The following is a 21296-nucleotide window of genomic DNA, read 5'->3' as shown; positions in this document are numbered from 1 at the left end:
GGATTGCCTGAGGTCAGGAGTTCAAGACCAGTCTGGCCAATATGGTGAAACCCCATCTCTACTAAAAATACAAAAAAATTAGCCAGGTGTAGTGGCGGGCGCCTGTAATCCAGCTACTCGGGAGGCTGAGGCAGGGGAATTGCTTGAACCAGGGAGGTGGAGGTTGCAGTGAGCCGAGATTGCACCACTGCACTCCAGCCTGGGCGACAGAGCTAGACTCCACCTCGAAAAAAATAAATAAAATAAAAAATAATAATAAAGGAAAACAAATTTAGTTCTATATCATTCTCCTAAATCCTTTCACTGAAAACTAGCAATAGGGTTTTTTTTTAAGCCATTTATTATTTATACAGTCATACCCTTGAGTGCCTTCGTTTCAGAACTACCAAATCAGCTCCTTATGGCCGTCTGAGGGATTCTACCATTCTAGATAGGCAGTCCACAACCTTTTTGGCACCAGGGACCCACTTCATGGAAAACAACTTTTCCACGGAAAGGGCTGGTGGATGGTTTGGGAATGAAACTTCCACCTCTGATCATCAGGCCTTAGATTCTCATAAGGAGAGCACAACCTACATCCTTCGCATGCGCAGTTCATAGTAGGGTTCGCCCTCCTGTGAGAATCTAAGGCCTAATCCCGGGGCTAAGCTGACTGGAAGCGGAGCTCAGGAGGTAATGCTCGCCCCTTACCCCACACTGTGCAGCCTGATTCCTAACAGGCCACAGATCAGTACCAGTCTGCGGCCCAGGGGTCAGGGACCTCTATTCTAGATGACCTCTAATGGAAACACATTTTTCCCCCTAAATCCTCAGGTTCACAATTTATTTTTATTTTTTATTTATTTTATGTTATTTCATATTTTTTTTTGAGACAGAGTCTCCCTCTGTCTCTCAGCTTGGAGTACAGTGGTGTCATCTTAGCTCACTACAACCTCCACCTGCCCGGTTCAAGCGATTCTCCTGCCTCAGCCTCCCAGGTAGCTGGGATTACAGGCATCTGCCACCACATCCAGCTAATTTTTGTATTTTTGTTTTCTTGTGGGTTTTTTTTTTTTTTTTGAGATGGAGTCTTGCTCTGTTGCCCAGGCTGGTGTGCAGTGGCGTGATTTTAGCTCACTACAACTTCCGCCTTCCAAGTTCAAGTGATTCTCCTGGCCCAGCTTCCAGAGTAGCTGGGATTATAGGCACTGGCCACCACATCCAGCTAATTTTTGTATTTTTAGTAGAGACAGGGGTTTCACCATGTTGGCCAGGCTGGTTTTGAACTCCTGGCCTCAAGTGATCTGCCCACCTTGGCCTCTCAAAGTGCTGGGATTATAGGCATGAGCCACCACACGCGGCCAAGTTCACAAATCTTAAGGTCCACTAAGAGTTCTAGCTAACAGAGTCTTGAAAAAAACATACATCGTTAGGAAATCCAAAATCCAAGCCATTGGAGCCATGGAGACAGCACTCCAAACTCGAGAGGGGTCAATTTCTTTCCTCTCTGCAAGTAACCCCCACTAAGATCTATGTAATGCTGTTACCGCACCCCACCACTTACCCAAAGTTAGCCTTTGGTTGGAAGGTTTCCTTAGTATTGTTCCTTCCGTGGTGGCCAGGAAGATGTTACCAGAAAAAGGTCTGGATCCAGAACCCCAAGAGAGGGTTCTTGGATCTCGCACAAGAAGGAATTCAGGTCGAGTCTGTAAAGTGAAAGCAAGTTTATTAAGAAAGTAAAGGAATAAAAGAATGGCTATCTCATAGAGCAGCCCCGAGGGCTGCTGGTTGCCCATTTTTATGATTATTTCTTGATGGTATTATGCTAAACAAGGGGTGGCTTATTCATTCCTCCCCTTTTTAGCCCATATAGGGTAACTTCCTGACATTGCCATGCCATTTGAAACTGTCATGGCGCTGGCGGGAGTGTAGCAGTGAGGACAACAGGAGAGGTCCCTCTTGTTGCCATCTTGGTATTTGGTGGGTTTTAGCCGGCTTCTTTAGTGCAACCTGTTTTATCAGCAAGATCTTTATGACCTGTACCTTGGGCCGACCTCCAGTCTCATCCTGTGACTTAGAACGCCTTAACCGGCTGGGAATGCAGCCCAGTAGGTCTCAGCCTCGTTTTACCCAGCCCCTATTCGAAATGGAGTTGCCCTGATTCAAACGCCTCTGACAGTGCTGTGTCAAGTTTGTAGGAAACTTTGGCAGAGAGAGGCTCAGTACCGTGCCTGAAGTCTCATCATTGAAAGAATTAATGTAGGTATAGAGAAGTTGCAGGTCAGTTACAAATGGCAAAAACAACACATTGTAAATTGAGAAATAAATATTAGAAAAATGGATTTATAGTCCTCAGACTAATATTTTTAAGCTTGGGACAGTTTTGTGGGAGCGTGTGAGTATTTTGACTGGTGAAGGCTCAGAAATAATATAGTGTTCTCTACTTTAAAATTAGCAGACAAAAATATACAGTTCACCTCTGGAAAATCAACTAGTTGACAGTGCATTTGTCCCAAAGCCAGCAGTCATGAGGGAGGAGAGTGGCATGCCTCCGCCGTGGGACGCTTCACTGCTGGAGAATGAGTTTTTCCAAGGTAAGTTCATGCATTAAATTGCCTTTGCAACTACTGGTACTAAAGGAAGTAAACAATAACTAGTTTGTATTATACTACTCAAAACATATCAAACTCTGTACTTTAATTTTTACGTCCTCCTGTTTAGCTTATTTGAAGAGGATGCTGACATGTTATTAACACAAGTATTAAGAACTTATGATTAAATATAATCTGAGCAAATATTCTCAAATCAAGGACAGATAAATATATGGAGTAGTAATGATGTTTAATATTTAACCACAGGGGTCAGAGTTCGAGACCCCATCTCTACTGAAAATAATACAAAAATTAGCTAGGCATGGTGGCATGCACCTGTAATCTCAGCTACTCGGGAGACTGAGGCAGGAGAATTGCTTGAACCTGGGAGGCAGAAGTTGCAGTGAGTTGAGATCGTGCCACTGCATTCCAGCCTGGGTGAGAGAGCAAGACTCCATCTTGGAAAAAAAAAAAATTAACCTCAGGTAAAAAGGAAATACGTCTTTAGGAAATACATCTACAAAGTTTGCTGTTTAATAGACTTTTATTGTTCCAGATTAGGACCGAAATACACTCTGATAAAATCTAATTCATTAGACAATTAACCTTGTATGATGATAAAAACTGAAACAGGTTCCAAAAGCAGTGGCATTCCAAATGCACGTGTACCTTATCACTATCTGATCATAGTTCACTTTTACAAAGGTTATTCTGTATAAGCCCGACCATTTGAAAAGGTAACTCTGAACTCACCACCAGCTTCACCTTGAGGAACTACATTTAGTTTGCAAAGGCAGTACCATCGCCTGGCCCCTATCATGTGGTACAGCAGTCGGGAAGACAGTCAGCTGGACAGTCAACATAGGGGCTTTCTTCAGTCAGATGCTTCCTGGCAGAGAACAGAGGAAAATCTTTGTTCCAAAAGAAGGTTTTTTTGGAAGAGGAGAGCTACTGTTTGTGGAATGAAAAAAGTAATAATAATGTGGCCTTTCTGAAAATAATATAGAGAAGCAGAACAGGAATTGTTCTGATGTCAGGAGTGGTGAGTAAATAGCATTGTTAATCTGGGATTCTAAGTGGCTTTAATTTAAAATCCTGTCATGGGAATGTTAAGAGTGGTTACCTCTAGGTAGAATTCCTGGCGATTTACCTATATTGTTATACTTTTCTGTATTTTCTGTTGTAAATACATTCTGCTTTTGTAGTCAGCCAAGACTTTAAGGGGAAAGAAAAACATAAACAGCTTGAAAGGGAGAATGGACATCAAAGAGATTTTCATTATAATTTGTTTTAAAGATAGATTTTTATTCATTATGCAGTTTTGTTTTGTTTTGTTTTGTTTTGTTTGCCCCACCTTATACCTCAGCATTGCTTATTTTATTGTGGCTATAGGGAACAAATTATTTCAGGTCCTAGGGAAAAATAAATATTTTTCACTAAAACATTGACAGATTTATTCCCTAAAGAATTCCTTAATTACATATCCTTAACATTCAAGATCAGTTTTTCTTTTGGTTGTACAAACTTAATAACACCAACTTGCAAATAAAATAGGATAGGGAAAAATCCAGAACAGATTTTTTTTTTTTTTAATTTATTTATTATTATTATACTTTAAGTTGTAGGGTACATGTGCATAACGTGCAGGTTTGTTACATATGTATACTTGTGCCATGTTGGTGTGCTGCACCCATCAACTCGTCATTTACATCAGGTATAACTCCCAATGCAATCCCTCCCCCCTCCCCCCTCCCCATGATAGGCCCCGGTGTGTGATGTTCCCCTTCCTGAATCCAAGTGATCTCATTGTTCAGTTCCCACCTATGAGTGAGAACATGCGGTGTTTGGTTTTCTGTTCTTGTGATAGTTTGCTAAGAATGATGGTTTCCAGCTGCATCCATGTCCCTACAAAGGACGCAAACTCATCCTTTTTTATGGCTGCATAGTATTCCATGGTGTATATGTGCCACATTTTCTTAATCCAATCTGTCACTGATGGACATTTGGGTTGATTCCAAGTCTTTGCTATTGTGAATAGTGCTGCAATAAACATACGTGTGCATGTGTCTTTATAGCAGCATAATTTATAATCCTTTGGGTATATCCCCAGTAATGGGATGGCTGGGTCATATGGTACATCTAGTTCTAGATCCTTGAGGAATCGCCATACTGTTTTCCATAATGGTTGAACTAGTTTACAATCCCACCAACAGTGTAAAAGTGTTCCTATTTCTCCACATCCTCTCCAGCACCTGTTGTTTCCTGACTTTTTAATGATCGCCATTCTAACTGGTGTGAGATGGTATCTCATTGTGGTTTTGATTTGCATTTCTCTGATGGCCAGTGATGATGAGCATTTTTTCATATGTCTGTTGGCTGTATGAATGTCTTCTTTTGAGAAATGTCTGTTCATATCCTTTGCCCACTTTTTGATGGGGTTGTTTGTTTTTTTCTTGTAAATTTGTTTGAGTTCTTTGTAGGTTCTGGATATTAGCCCTTTGTCAGATGAGTAGATTGCAAAAATTTTCTCCCATTCTGTAGGTTGCCTGTTCACTCTGATGGTAGTTTCTTTTGCTGTGCAGAAGCTCTTTAGTTTAATGAGATCCCATTTGTCAATTTTAGCTTTTGCTGCCGTTGCTTTTGGTGTTTTAGACATGAAGTCTTTGCCCATGCCTATGTCCTGAATGGTACTACCTAGGTTTTCCTCTAGGATTTTTATGGTATTAGGTCTAACATTTAAGTCTCTAATCCATCTTGAATTAATTTTCGTATAAGGAGTAAGGAAAGGATCCAGTTTCAGCTTTCTACTTATGGCTAGCCAATTTTACCAGCACCATTTATTAAATAGGGAATCCTTTCCCCATTTCTTGTTTCTCTCAGGTTTGTCAAAGATCAGATGGCTGTAGATGTGTGGTATTATTTCTGAGGACTCTGTTCTGTTCCATTGGTCTATATCTCTGTTTTGGTACCAGTACCATGCTGTTTTCGTTACTGTAGCCTTGTAGTACAGTTTGAAGTCAGGTAGCGTGATGCCTCCAGCTTTGTTCTTTTGACTTAGGATTGTCTTAGAGATGCGGGCTCTTTTTTGGTTCCATATGAACTTTAAAGCAGTTTTTTCCAATTCTGTGAAGAAACTCATTGGTAGCTTGATGGGGATGGCATTGAATCTATAAATTACCTTGGGCAGTATGGCCATTTTCACGATATTGATTCTTCCTATCCATGAGCATGGTATGTTCTTCCATTTGTTTGTGTCCTCTTTTATTTCACTGAGCAGTGGTTTGTAGTTCTCCTTGAAGAGGTCCTTTACATCCCTTGTAAGTTGGATTCCTAGGTATTTTATTCTCTTTGAAGCAATTGTGAATGGAAGTTCATTCATGATTTGGCTCTCTGTTTGTCTGTTATTGGTGTATAAGAGTGCTTGTGATTTTTGCACATTAATTTTGTATCCTGAGACTTTGCTGAAGTTGCTTATCAGCTTAAGGAGATTTTGGGCTGAGACAATGGGGTTTTCTAAATATACAATCATGTCATCTGCAAACAGGGACAATTTGACTTCTTCTTTTCCTAACTGGATACCCCTGATTTCTTTCTCTTGCCTAATTGCCCTAGCCAGAACTTCCAACACTATGTTGAATAGGAGTGGTGAGAGAGGGCATCCCTGTCTTGTGCCAGTTTTCAAAGGAAATTTTTCCAGTTTTTGCCCATTCAGTATGATATTGGCTGTGGGTTTGTCATAAATAGCTCTTATTATTTTGAGGTACGTTCCATCAATACCGAATTTATTGAGCGTTTTTAGCATGAAGGGCTGTTGAATTTTGTCAAAAGCCTTTTCTGCATCTATTGAGATAATCATGTGGTTCTTGTCTTTGGTTCTGTTTATATGCTGGATTATGTTTATTGATTTGCGAATGTTGAACCAGCCTTGCATCCCAGGGATGAAGCCCACTTGATCATGGTGGATAAGCTTTTTGATGTGTTGTTGAATCCGGTTTGCCAGTATTTTATTGAGGATTTTTGCATCGATGTTCATCAGGGATATTGGTCTAAAATTCTCTTTTTTTGTTGTGTCTCTGCCAGGCTTTGGTATCAGGATGATGTTGGCCTCATAAAATGAGTTAGGGAGGATTCCCTCTTTTTCTATTGATTGGAATAGTTTCAGAAGGAATGGTACCAACTCCTCCTTATACCTCTGGTAGAATTCAGCTGTGAATCCATCTGGTCCTGGACTTTTTTTGGTTGGTAGGCTATTAATTATTGCCTCAATTTCAGAGCCTACTATTGGTCTATTCAGGGATTCAACTTCTTCCTGGTTTAGTCTTGGAAGAGTGTAAGTGTCCAGGAAATTATCCATTTCTTCTAGGTTTTCCAGTTTATTTGCGTAGAGGTGTTTATAGTATTCTCTGATGGTAGTTTGTATTTCTGTGGGGTCGGTGGTGATATCCCCTTTATCATTTTTAATTGCGTCGATTTGATTCTTCTCTCTTTTCTTCTTTATTAGTCTTGCTAGTGGTCTGTCAATTTTGTTGATCTTTTCAAAAAACCAACTCCTGGATTCATTGATTTTTTGGAGGGTTTTTTGTGTCTCTATCTCCTTCAGTTCAGCTCTGATCTTAGTTATTTCTTGCCTTCTGCTAGCTTTGGAATGTGTTTGCTCTTGCTTCTCTAGTTCTTTTAATTGCGATGTTAGAGTGTCAATTTTTGATCTTTCCTGCTTTCTCTTGTGGGCATTTAGTGCTATAAATTTCCCTCTACACACTGCTTTAAATGTGTCCCAGAGATTCTGGTATGTTGTATCTTTGTTCTCATTGGTTTCAAAGAACATCTTTATTTCTGCCTTCATTTCGTTATGTACCCAGTAGTCATTCAGGAGCAGGTTGTTCAGTTACCATGTAGTTGAGCAGTTTTGATTGAGTTTCTTAGTCCTGAGTTCTAGTTTGATTGCACTGTGGTCTGAGAGACAGTTTGTTATAATTTCTGTTCTTGTACATTTGCTGAGGAGTGCTTTACTTCCAATTATGTGGTCAATTTTGGAGTAAGTACGATGTGGTGCTGAGAAGAATGTATATTCTGTTGATTTGGGGTGGAGAGTTCTATAGATGTCTATTAGGTCTGCTTGCTGCAGAGATGAGTTCAATTCCTGGATATCCTTGTTCACTTTCTGTCTTGTTGATCTGTCTAATGTTGACAGTGGAGTGTTGAAGTCTCCCATTATTATTGTATGGGAGTCTAAGTCTCTTTGTAAGTCTCTAAGGACTTGCTTTATGAATCTGGGTGCTCCTGTATTGGGTGCATATATATTTAGGAGAGTTAGCTCTTCCTGTTGAATTGATCCCTTTACCATTATGTAATGGCCTTCTTTGTCTCTTTTGATCTTTGATGGTTTAAAGTCTGTTTTATCAGAGACTAGGATTGCAACCCCCGCTTTTTTTTGTTCTCCATTTGCTTGGTAAATCTTCCTCCATCCCTTTATTTTGAGCCTATGTATGTCTCTGCGTGTGAGATGGGTCTCCTGAATACAGCAGACTGATGGGTCTTGACTCTTTATCCAGTTTGCCAGTCTGTGTCTTTTCATTGGAGCATTTAGTCCATTTACATTTAAGGTTAAGATTGTTATGTGTGAACTTGATCCTGCCATTATGATATTAACTGGTTATTTTGCTCGTTAGTTGATGCAGTTTCTTCCTAGCCTCGATGGTCTTTACATTTTGGCATGTTTTTGCAATGGCTGGTACCGGTTGTTCCTTTCCATGTTGAGTGCTTCCTTCAGGGTCTCTTGTAAGGCAGGCCTAGTGGTGACAAAATCTCTAAGCATTTGCTTATCTGTAAAGGATTTTATTTCTCCTTCACTTATGAAACTTAGTTTGGCTGGATATGAAATTCTGGGTTGAAAATTCTTTTCTTTAAGAATGTTGAATATTGGCCCCCACTCTCTTCTGGCTTGTAGAGTTTCTGCCGAGAGATCTGCTGTGAGTCTGATGGGCTTCCCTTTGTGGGTAACCCGACCTTTCTCTCTGGCTGCCCTTCAGATTTTTTCCTTCATTTCAACTTTGGTGAATCTGGCAATTATGTGTCTTGGAGTTGCTCTTCTCGAGGAGTATCTTTGTGGCGTTCTCTGTATTTCCTGGATTTGAATGTTGGCCTGCCCTACTAGGTTGGGGAAGTTCTCCTGGATGATATCCTGAAGAGTGTTTTCCAACTTGGTTCCATTTTCCCCCTCACTTTCAGGCACCCCAATCAGACGTAGATTTGGTCTTTTTACATAATCCCATACTTCTTGCAGGCTTTGTTCATTTCTTTTTCTTCTTTTTTCTTTTGGTTTCTCTTCTCGCTTCATTTCATTCATTTGATCCTCAATCGCTGATACTCTTTCTTCCAGTTGATCGAGTCGGTTACTGAAGCTTGTGCATTTGTCACGTATTTCTCGTGTCATGGTTTTCATCTCTTTCATTTCGTTTATGACCTTCTCTGCATTAATTACTCTAGCCGTCAATTCTTCCACTTTTTTTTCAAGATTTTTAGTTTCTTTGCGCTGGGTACGTAATTCCTCCTTTAGCTCTGAGAAATTTGATGGACTGAAGCCTTCTTCTCTCATCTCGTCAAAGTCATTCTCCGTCCAGCTTTGATCCGTTGCTGGCGATGAGCTGCGCTCCTTTGCCGGGGGAGATGTGCTCTTATTTTTTGAATTTCCAGCTTTTCTGCCCTGCTTTTTCCCCATCTTTGTGGTTTTATCTGCCTCTGGTCTTTGATGATGGTGATGTACTGATGGGGTTTTGGTGTAGGTGTCCTTCCTGTTTGATAGTTTTCCTTCTAACAGTCAGGACCCTCAGCTGTAGGTCTGTTGGAGATTGCTTGAGGTCCACTCCAGACCCTGTTTGCCTGGGTATCAGCAGCAGAGGCTGCAGAAGATAGAATATTTCTGAACAGCGAGTGTACCTGTCTGATTCTTGCTTTGGAAGCTTCCTCTCAGGGGTGTACTCCACCCTGTGAGGTGTGGGGTGTCAGACTGCCCCTAGTGGGGGATGTCTCCCAGTTAGGCTACTCAGGGGTCAGGGACCCACTTGAGCAGGCAGTCTGTCCCTTCTCAGATCTCAACCTCCGTGTTGGGAGATCCACTGCTCTCTTCAAAGCTGTCAGACAGAGTCGTTTGCGTCTGCAGAGCTTTCTGCTGCTTTGTTGTTGTTGTTGTTGTTGTTGTTGTGTAGCTGTGCCCTGTCCCCAGAGGTGGAGTCTACAGAGACAGGCAGGTTTCCTTGAGCTGCTGTGAGCTCCACCCAGTTGGAGCTTCCCAGCAGCTTTGTTTACCTACTTAAGCCTCAGCAATGGCGGGCGCCCCTCCCCCAGCCTCGCTGCTGCCTTGCCGGTAGATCACAGACTGCTGTGCTAGCAATGAGGGAGGCTCCGTGGGCGTGGGACCCTCCCGGCCAGGTGTGGGATATGATCTCCTGGTGTGCCTGTTTGCTTAAAGCGCAATATTGGGGTGGGAGTTACCCGATTTTCCAGGTGTTGTGTGTCTCAGTTCCCCTGGCTAGGAAAAGGGATTCCCTTCCCCCTTGCGCTTCCCAGGTGAGGCGATGCCTCGCCCTGCTTCAGCTCTCGCTGGTCGGGCTGCAGCAGCTGACCAGCACCGATCGTCCGGCACTCCCCAGTGAGATGAACCCAGTACCTCAGTTGAAAATGCAGAAATCACCGGTCTTCTGTGTCGCTCGTGCTGGGAGTTGGAGACTGGAGCTGTTCCTATTCGGCCATCTTCAGAACAGATTTTTTTTAAATCCCTTTGGCATCTGCCCTAACATAATTGGCATGTTGTATGTACATTTCACCTATGTGTTCTCAGACACTTACATTTCCTGTCATTATACAGTTGAAATAAAATTTTTAATTTCTTCGTATTTATTGAACATGAATATACTAAACTATATCTATTATAGAGTAGGTCTTAGAGAGTCTACAAACCTCAAAAGATTATGATTCTATTCAAAGTCTAATGGGTTTTTATTGAGGAAAACATGTCAAGTACAATTAAATTGATACAATTCAAAGAAAAGCCAACTGTGTCACCAAAAGGTAACACAGGCTTGTCTGAGATCACAGAGGCTGTGGTCCTAGAGAGCAAGAGCCCTGGGTCTGGGCTTGGTCTAGGTCTTCAGTTATCATAAGGAGGCCCCTGGGCACTGACTTTGACATCACCCCCAACTTTGCTCCTGAGAGAAAAGTAATCATTATTTGACAACAGCAGCTTTTTAAAACTATGAGCTCATCTCACAGTAAAATCATCTGTATGGTTCATAAAGAGCAAAATATGAAAAGTGAGGGTTTTTTTCCTGGGTTTTTTTTTTGTTTTTTTTTTTTTTTGAGACAGAGTCTCGCTCTGTCGCCCAGGCTAGAGTGCAGTGGCACCATCTCGGTTCACTGCAAGCTCTGCCTCCCAGGTTCACACCATTCTCCTGCCTCAGCAGGAGAATTCTCAGCCTCCCAAGTAGCTGGGACTACAGGCGCCTGCCACCACACCCGGCTAATTTTTTGTATTTTTAGTAGAGACGGGGTTTCACCGTGTTAGCCAGGATGGTCTCGATCTCCTGACCTCGTGATCTGCCTGCTTTGGCCTCCCAAAGGGCTGGGATTACAGGCGTCAGCCACTGTGCCCGGCTAAAAAGTGAGCTTTTATGGCACAGAGGTTGCATTGCACAGTGGTCGTATGCATGGACACAGAGGTTGCATTGCACAGTGGTTGTATGCATGGACACAGAGGCTGCATTGCACAGTGGTCGTATGCATGGACACAGAGGTTGCATTGCACAGTGGTCTTATGCATGGACTCAGGAAACAGACGGTCTAGGTTCAAATCCCAGCGCTGTGTGATCTTAGGAATTTGCTTAATCTCTTCTTGCTTCCGTTTCCTCATTGTAGAATAATAATAGTAATAGGACCAACCTTCTAAGGTGGTGTGAGGATTTAATGAGTTAATATATTAAGTGTTTAGGACTCTGCCTGACACACAGAAAGTGCTGTTTTATAGGAGTGTTAACAGGTATTAATTTTTCCAGAAAAAAAAAATCTACCATTGGTATATCATTTAATAATATTATCTGGCACTTTTAATTATATATATTGCTCGAATCCCCCATCCACCTAAGTATGTTCATAAATTAGGTGCTAAGCTTTTGGTGGTAATACTGTTTTACAGTACAACCTAGAAATCATATGCTACTTACAGAGGCTCATTTCTATTATGATCCCAGGAGGTATACACAGCTGGAAATATTGTAGCAACCTAGTGACATGAAAGAAATGAAAAGACAAGGCTTAACAACACTAACAATTGTCTAGTTATTCAATGTCTGCATTATTAGTTCCCTTTTATTACTAGCCCATATCTTAGAAAAACTCAGTACGCTTTAGATGCACTAAAAAAAACCATGATTAAAATTCATTGTTACAAGAATATAGTTCTATTTCCTTAGGGCGTTATGGAAAGTTCACTTTGAAAAAACAGGAAATAAATTTTCACTATAGTCTTGTAAAAGTCAGACTATCTTAAAAATGTAATCAAAATTCATGTTATAACATTTATGATAATATGATAAAAAATAAAATTATAAATGATTATGTTTCCTGAAAAGGAGCCTTCAATAACTCAAATTATTATTAAACTGTAAAAACATATACAAAAAAGTTGATTCACATTCTCTTTTCAGTTTTAGATGACTTGGATAGCAAATTGGCTCAGGAACAGTCTGCAAGCTCAGTGAATACCAGAACACCCCTCAACTATGGATCAAGGACACAGTTCAGTCACTGTTATTCCAGTGGTAGCAGACATGGTAATATCACAGAAAGGCACAAAAAACACTATAATGAAACTTCCAATATGTCTATCTATGACATCCTAAGACCAGGAACTCCTAGGGAAGGTTTTAAAACCTTTTCTCCTAGGACAAGGACAATTTATGATATGTACAGGACAAGGGAGCCCAGAGTCTTTAAAGAAGATTATGTGCAAAAGAATACTTTTGGAAGTACTTCGCTGTGTTTTGACAGCAGACAACGGTCGGCCTTACCAGCCACAGGGCATTTCACAGCAAGAAGCTTACATTTTCCAGCCACAACTCAGAGCAAGAGTGGGTTTATACCACCAAGGCACCAGCAGAGTCCAAAGAGAACTCCTTTATCATCCATCATATGGAACAGATCGGATTCCTCTAGAGATAGGGAGAACCAGGAAGAGTTCCTGAGGGCACCATCACCAATGGAAATTGATCCTGCTGACAAGTATGTGTATCCCAGGGGTTTTCAGGAGAATAGGAGATATGAATCGTACCATTCACAGAATGTTTACCAACGTGTTAGTTTAAATGTTCCCATGGAGAATGCAATGAGTCCTGACACTTTTGAGAACTCAGAGAATATGCCATTCTACCATCAAAGCAACCCATTTGCCAGGTCTTTCTTCAGCAATACCTTTGGACGAAGCGGAGAACAGAGGAGATTTGGACAAAGTCCTTTTTGGAGCCAACAGAAAGGACATTCTTTCTGGTCTGACTTTCATCAAAGCAGGAAATCATTCAGTTCTTCTGACAGAGACTTTGAAATGATTTCCATGGAAGCAAATAGTGCATCAGCCATTCATGGCCATAGTATTTCTTCTGAACACTGGGAATCATTTTCTTCTGGTTATGGAACAGATGTTTCCAGAGTCCAAGAAGAGCCACATCCCTGGCAGTTTGATTTTCAGACATCCACACTGGAGAGCATGGCGGTATCACATGGTAATGAGACCAAATCAACTCCTCATTTTGGCACACCAAATGTTTGCTCCATGACTGGTTCAAGCTATCACGTCAAATCCGGTGAGTTGGTAAGCCAACAGGACAGTTCTCCTGTAGAAGTACATATAAACAAAGAAGCTTCCTCATTTGGAATTGCTCAGCCTCTAGCATCCTCATTCAAAACTTCCTTTCCCCAGACTTCTGATGACAGAAGGAATCCTCAGAGTCCCAACTTGCAGAATCCCACAGTCACTTTGCAGAAAATTATTCCTAATAAGCCTGCCTCTCATCCAATGAGAAGCCATACAGAAGTCACTGTGACCAACAGCAATTCAATTGACTCTCTGCCTCTTGCCAAAAGCCAGCCCAATATCTTGGTCACAGAAGTGAATAATGAGAAAGACTTAAATGAATCTATTTCAGAAGAAGACAAACAGCTAAGCAAGATGGACCAGACAAACAAGGTAGGTGAAGTACCCCAACCTGTTTCACAGAGAGGGATCTCAAACTCTTTACCTGATTTTCAAAATCCTTTCTCCCAGGACTCAGCCAAGAGCAACAGATTTGGTTTTAGTGCATCTACCACAATAAGTTCAAAAAAGTCACCCAGAGTCTTTTCCAGGAAAGATACCTCCAAAATGTACACACCACACAAAGATAAATCCAATGACATTAAACAAGATAAGAGGTTTACTGAGAACAGAAAACTTGGCTCAACGGCTTCCCTTCCTTTCATTCAGGAACACAGAACACCACCATCTTTCCCCAGGACAGACCAAGGTTGTCACCAGGAATTAACTGTAAGTAATGAAGATATTTCAAGCATTATTACAACCAACCACTGGAGCTCTGCACCAACTGATATTCAAAATGCACAGTCTCCAGAAAAGCCTGTTATTTTAGATACTGAGGGAGAACAATGTGCCACAATTCATTCTACCAACTGCGGCAAGTTGACTGCTGGCCACAAGACCTTGTGTGATTCTTTAGATCTGTCATCAGCTGCACTACCAGATTCCTCACCATCAAATAATTCTTCCCTTGATGCTCCTGTGGTTCCATCTACTACAGTGTTCTCCAGGAGAAGTCCTTCAGACAAAGATCCATCGCTAGGAGAAAGAGAAGAAAAAGACAATGCTGGGAAGAACCAAAAGAATCCGTTTATTTTAAGCCACTCAGAAAACCAAGAGAGAAATGATAGTCATGTGCCTACACATGATGAAGTGGTTGATGTCAAATGCCATTCACACTCTCCTTTTAGGAATGAAAGAGGAAAAGGAAAAATAAGGCATCATATATCCTGTATTGAGAAGTTAAGCAAAACAGAAAGTATATCAGTACCCACCAGTGATCACAGGAGCCTCATTGAAGCAAATCAAAGCAATTCCAAAGTTTCTGAGCTTGACACAATTTATTGTACCTTGCCAAGAAAATCAAGCAGTTTTCTCGTACATGGCAGGCAGTCAGGAAGTAAAATAATGGCTGCCTCATTGAGGAATGGGCCACCTCCCTTCCAAATCAAAAATAATGTGGAAGATGCAATGGGGAACCATACATTAAACAAATTTAGTCCCAGTTCTCCTGAGTCAGCAAATGAATGTCCCAAAGTCGTTTCAGATGCAGCCCTGGAGGCACCTGAAGCCACAGAGAGAATGACAAATGTAAAAAGCAGCGGATCTACTTCCATTAGAAAAGGACCTCTTCCATTCCTCATTAACAGGGCTATGTCGTCTCCCTCAGGGGAGTCACATGCCTCAACTGGAAGAGAAGAAAGAAAAAAGCCATTGACCTCAGGCACAGATGCTTCTGAGCTAATGCCAAGGGCTTGGGAGAGAATCATTAGCCCTGTGGAAAGTGACTCATCTGTTAGAGATTGTTCTTTAACCAAACGACACCACCGAAAGGAAAACTTCCAAGAATGCACTGAGAAAGAGGGTAAAATGGCTGCCTCCAGGAGAAGTGTACTTGCCCTTTCAAATGAAGACCCTTTACCTTTTTGTTCAGACTTGTCAGGAAAAGAACGTGGGAAAACATTACATAAAGTTAAGACAACTAGTACATTTTCTGTTTCTGGTGATGACGACAATGTAAAATGTCTGGAAGTGGTCTCAATATATTATACTCTACCGAGGAAACCCAGCAAAAAATTCTGTAACCTCCTTCAACAGTATACACAAAATACTAATTCACTTACAGAATCACCTCAAGTGGAGACTGAAACATTTCCTAATGCTTTAGAAAAAGACGAACAGAATTATTTTACACGAGAGCATTCAGGAACACCGTCATGTGAAAATCTAAAGATGTCAGTCAACTCTGATCAGACGCTCACCTCTGAAAATATGACTGCCTTCCGATTATCAAATAGGGGGCCCCTAGTGCCTACATTACAGGAAATGGCTTCTGTTGAGGCAGCTGTTTCTCTTCCTGAAGAGGAATCTAAAGCTAGAGAGATTTTTTCAGATAATTTAGCTAAAGCACCTCTAGGTGATTCAGAAAACAAGAAAGAAAGAGGTAAAAAACTGCAAAGTGAAACCCTGCATACTTTATTGATGCTTCAGAGAAAAAATGTTTCCGAAGAAAAATCTGAAAATTGTCAACAATCCATTAATTCAAGTAACAGTGGTCCCTCTAGTCTTCCAGCTCTTTCAGAAGTTAATATTGGAAATTCCCAAGCCAGAAGAAATTCTTGGGAGTGTACAGGGAGTGGTAGAACCATTCCTTTTACTGGAAGTGGGAAGTGTCCTCAGAAAGATCACACATCCACAGCTGTAGGTGATGGCTCCAGTGGATCACAGCCTAGGGAAGGCAGAGGGGACATCGGAACCAACTGCCAAAAAATGACTAATAAAACACTTTCTCACTCAGAGAGTCAAGTCTTTGCTCTTACTCCAGCATTGCATAAACTACAGCTTGGTGAGGAGACTCAGTCGGATGAACTAAATTTAGAGAGTCTGCAGTCTGAACCCAGAGAATTACCTCAAAGAAGTCAGGAGGCAAATATGACAGAGAGCAGGAAGGCTGAAGATGAAATGCAGAAATCAGCTTGGGATCAACCTTCACTTCCTGAAGGAAACAATAAAAATAAAACCAACTCTGATGACCTAGTAAAGGGGGAAAATAGATCTTCAGTTAAACACAGATTGGCAGTCATGTCTAAAGCAAACAGAAAATTCCCAGCTAAAGATGTAAGCCCCAGAAGACATGTAGCTACTATCTTCCCGCAAAGTGGAAACAGATCTGGCTTTGACCATTTATCTCTTGGCACAGTGGAGTGCAACCCACTGTTCCCTGAGCCTACTCCAAAATCTGCAGAGTCCATAGGCGAAAGCAGGTTGAGTGAGGATGGAAAGCATGTGAAGAAATCTGAGAACCCTATCCCCATTACTGTACTACCCAACAGAGAACCTTCTACACACGTCAGCAACCAGAAGTCTAACAGCATTTCACAACGACATCAGAACGAGTTTAAAAATGTCTCAGAATCACCATCAAAGCATGAGATTTCTAAAGATGTCACAGTAGCTGAGAATTTAGAAAGAGAATCAGGAGCCCCATCCCCCATCACATTCACCAGCCTCAGGGAAGCAGAATTCTCTGACGATCAGAGGAGGCTGAGCCCTCCTTTTCCACTGGAGCCTGCACAGAAATCTAGAGTAAGCATCCCACTGGCCAGTTTGCTGCAGCAACAAAGGAGTGCTTCATCTCTGGAGTGGGAACCTGAGCCACACCTCTATCGTTCAAAGAGTTTAAAAAGCATTAATGTGCATGGCGATCTACTACGAAAAAGTCATCCTCCAAAAGTCAGAGAGCGCCATTTTTCTGAAAGCACGTCTATTGACAATGCCCTGAGTCGACTGACACTTGGGAATGAATTCTCTGTCAACAATGGGTACAGTCGAAGATTCAGATCTTTTTCTGAACTCCCCTCCTACGATGGAAATGAAAGTTGGGCTTATCGCAGCGGTACAAAAACAGGTCCCAGGTCTGCAACATCTATATACAGACCTATCGACTATGGGATCTTTGGGAAAGAACAACAATTAGCTTTCTTAGAGAACGTAAAGAGGTCACTTACACAAGGAAGATTATGGAAACCAAGTTTTCTTAAGAACCCTGGCTTCCTAAAAGATGATTTGAGGAACCCTCCCAACCCCTCAGAGTCGTTAAGCTCAAATTCTCCCAGTAGTCAGATGCCAGAAGATGGCTTATCTCCAAGTGAACCGCTTAATATCTATGAGGATGACCCAGTGGACTCAGATTTTGACACAGACACAACCACAGATGATGAATACTACCTGGATGAAAATGACAAAGAGTCAGAACTGTGAGGCTTTTTCATTAAAATGCTTTACCTTTTTCACCAAAAGCTTATAATGGAACTGAGGTGTATGTGTGCATGTGCATGGGAGGATAAAAGATCTAGTCTGGGCAGTGTCTGCTCTGAAATGTCCCACATCTCCTTTTTTTCCTCCACACCCTATATAGATACTTCCTGAATGTTAGAACAATGAATTCTTGTTTTGGGATAGTCTCTGCTATTTTCTCTCTCTGTAAATGTTCTTAGCCTGCCTTTCCACCACTCCCACTTAATCCCTAATTCACTGTCTGATTTGGGCTTTCTGCTTTACTTCCCTCCTAACATTTTTCATCTTTAATTGTGATTTACAACCCTAATATCCCAGGCACACATACAAAACTTACTAATTACCCCGCAGAACTGTGAAACTCTGTATGGCTTCTTCCGGTCCACACCCTATACTCATGACATTAAATAAAAGGTAGGGATGATAACAGTGGGGTAAATATTATCATCCTGTTTGACTCATGAACATTTATGAAGTTTAAGGTGATGATCTTCTCTTTCAAACAAAGATAAAGGAATTTTTTTTTTTTTAACCTGAGAAACTGCAAAAAGGAAAAAAAAAAAAAGATAAAGGAATTTTCTAAATACATCCTGTTACATCTGTAGTGGAGCCTGGGAGGCACATGGTCAAAGCACATGTTGAGGTTATAGATGAAGACCTGAATCCCTACTCTAGTAAGCCAATAGAAGGTTAGCACTCCTAGAAATTCCTCTGAAACTGTGGGGCACTGGCTGGATTATTAAGGGCTTTTAGTCAAGCCAAGGACTTAGGCCAGGCAACCTGGCCATACAGAGAGTTGCCTGGTCACAGAATTTCTGCTTATGAAGAGAACATAGCTGAGGAGCAGAGAGAGGAAACAGGCATCCCTTCATGGGACCAACTTGTCTTTACTGCAGCTCTCTCAGCAACTGGCTTTTTCTATTTCCTCAGAACTATCCATTTTCACATTTTCTTTTGTTGTTGTTCTTGTTTTGTTTTTTTTTGTTTTGTTTTTGTTTTTTGGAGATGGAGACTTGCTCTGTTACCCAGGCTGGAGTGCAGTGGCATGATCTCGGCTCACTGCAACCTCCACCTCCTGGGTTCAAGCGATTCTCCTGCCTCAGCCTCCAGGGTAGCTGGGATCACAGGCACACCCAGGCGCATGCCACCACGCCCAGCTAATATTTTTGTATTTTAGTAGAGATGGGGTTTCACTGTGTTGCCCAGGCTGGTCTCGAACTCCTGAGCTCAGGCAATCTGCCTGCCTCAGCCTCCCAAAGTGCTAGGATTATAGATGTGAACCACCATGCCCAGGTTTGGTTTTTGTGTTTGTTTGTTTATTTTTTGAGATGGAATCTTGTTCTTGTTGCTCAGGCTAGAGTGCAATGGTATGATCTCAGCTCACTGCAACCTCCTCCTCCCAAGTTCAAGCAATTATCCTGCTTCAGCCTCCTGAGTAGCTGGGACTACAGGCACCTGCCACCACACCTGGCTAATTTTTTTTTTTTTTTTTTTTTTTTTTGGTAATTTTAGTAGAGATGGAGTTTCACCGTGTTGACCAGGCTGGTCTCAAATCCTGACCTCAGGTGATCTGCCCACCTCGGCCTCCCAGAATGCTGGGATTATGGCCATGAGCCACCATGCCTGGCCCACATTTTCTTTAATTGCAAGGTAGACCACTTCTTTTCAGGTGGGACATTTTAGTCCCAAATACCAAGTGGGAACCTTGGCCCAGTCCCTCAAATGCCATCAAGTCAGATCTGATACCCTGGAATTCAGTCTTCACTGCAGGATCATTTACCAAACCCTTGGGAAATTCTAAGGCAGGGCTCCTAAGGGCCTGTCACTATGATTCTCTCAATAATTTATCTAGAGTAAACCACTTATGATACCCACTGATATTTTGACTTTCCTAACTCTTTAGTTGCCACGCAGAACCTTGGGGAATTTTTCTTCTAATTCAGGATGAAGACCAATAGATGGCAGTGAAGATAATCTGCTTTAACTACAGAGAGCATGCATTCCTGGATCTCAATACTATGATAGTCAATATGAATGGATTTTATCTTGTTTGGTTTATATTTGCTTCGTGACCTAATCTAATTTTCCATTTTTTATACCTAGTCTGTTTCTTCATTATAAACTAAGAATAATGATAGGTGTTGGTGAAGTGTATAGAGATCTGGAACTGATAGAGATTTAAGAAAGAACTATATTATTATTATCCTTCTAACCATTCCCTTACCTAGACACAAAATGCCTGGGTTAGTTTACATGGTTCCCATGCAACTCAAAGCTAATGAGCATGAGGTAACTGACATGAAAGCTATTCCCTAAATCTGTCAACTATTTTAAACTTCAAGGTCTGACCAATCCTGAGCTCAAAAAGCTCAAAAATCAAATATTGTGAACTTTTCAATGCAAATTTGTATGGCAAAGAATAAATAACACTTTATTTCTTGTTTAATATATGTTTGTAAATTCTGCCTTTCCTCTTTTTCTATTTATCTGATTATTATTATTATTTTCTTTGAAATGGAGTCTCATTCTGTCACCCAGGCTGGGGTGCAATGGTATGATCTCGGCTCACTGCAACCTCCACCTCCTGGGTTCAAGTGATTCTCCTGCCTCAGCCTCCCGAGTAGCTGGGATTACAGGCGCCCACCATCGCGCCTGGCTAATTTTTGCATTTTTAGTAGAGACAGGGTTTCGCCATGTTGGCCGGGCTGGTTTCGAACTCCTGACCTCAGGTGATCTGCCCGACTCAGCCTCCCAAGCTGCTGGGATTACAGGCATGAGCCACCTTGCCCAGCCTATTTATCTGATTATGTAAATAAAATGTTTATAAACCATGACCTACATTTTCTATGCAATTTTAAGATACTCAGAGTTAATATTTTAATATTGAGTTTCTTGATTTTTTTAATGATCAGCTTTCAAATTATATTTCAGTATATACTCTGAGTCTACGTGTATGCTACAAAAGGTGAAATGAAGTTAGCTTATTTTCCAGTGAGTTTAGGCTATATTAAGAGTTAGGTTAGTTAGGTAAGGGTGAAACTGCTTTGGGGCCCAGACTGCACTGGAATCTACTATTTAAATTTAAAGGTAATTGATGGCCAGTGTTCAGTTGCAGTGCATTTGCATGTTGGTCTGGCTCAAGTATCAGAAAAACACAAAATTCATGAAAATAGCACCTTTTATAATTTTATGCTTTTATAAAGCACTTCGTTAAAGAAGTATAGCAAATTTCTATGTATTTTAACATATAAGTCGCTGCATTTTAATGTTCATTTTTGGTATAGCTGTGGTAACTTATAATAGTCATTTTTATATTCATAACTTGTTTTCTGAAAGATATAATCATTATTAAAAGATACATTCATGTAAATGGAGTAAATCATGGGGGAATCAATCCTAATAAGTACCTTATAAATTATAAACTTATTTATATACTAGATTTCTATAACCATAAATTTTATACTGTAAAGTCCATTTAAAATAGGGTTTAATTAGGTTATTTTAATTTTTAGAGACTCCCCTCTAAATAATTTACTCTTACATTGTAAATAGATTGATGCCAACAAAATTCCTAGAGACTCCCCTCTAAA

At 41.1% G+C, this 21296-nt stretch overlaps 1 protein-coding gene and 1 long non-coding RNA gene across 2 annotated transcripts in view; one reads left to right on the top strand and one right to left on the bottom strand.

Annotated features, from left to right (window-relative positions):
* Positions 1–20152, top strand: part of EXPH5 (exophilin 5) — a 95154-nt gene extending 75002 nt beyond the window's left edge. Inside the window, exons 5-7 of the mRNA XM_025356449.1 lie at positions 2435–2573; positions 12269–14232; positions 14293–20152. Of these exons, the coding sequence (XP_025212234.1) occupies positions 2435–2573; positions 12269–14232; positions 14293–17670 (5481 nt within the window). The 3' untranslated portion in view covers positions 17671–20152. The remainder of the gene's footprint in view (positions 1–2434; positions 2574–12268; positions 14233–14292) is intronic.
* LOC112606249 lies at positions 3096–11844 on the bottom strand. The gene is made up of 2 exons (XR_003115620.1): positions 11786–11844; positions 3096–3459 (listed from the first exon to the last, which is right to left on the bottom strand). It is a non-coding gene; the product is annotated as an uncharacterized LOC112606249 (long non-coding RNA).
* Positions 20153–21296: the final 1144 nt, after the last annotated feature.

Source organism: Theropithecus gelada, chromosome 14, assembly GCF_003255815.1.
Source record: "Theropithecus gelada isolate Dixy chromosome 14, Tgel_1.0, whole genome shotgun sequence".
Lineage (NCBI taxonomy): Eukaryota > Metazoa > Chordata > Mammalia > Primates > Cercopithecidae > Theropithecus > Theropithecus gelada.
The sequence above is the reverse complement of the archived record's forward strand: the minus strand, read 5'-3'. Positions and strand labels throughout refer to the sequence as shown.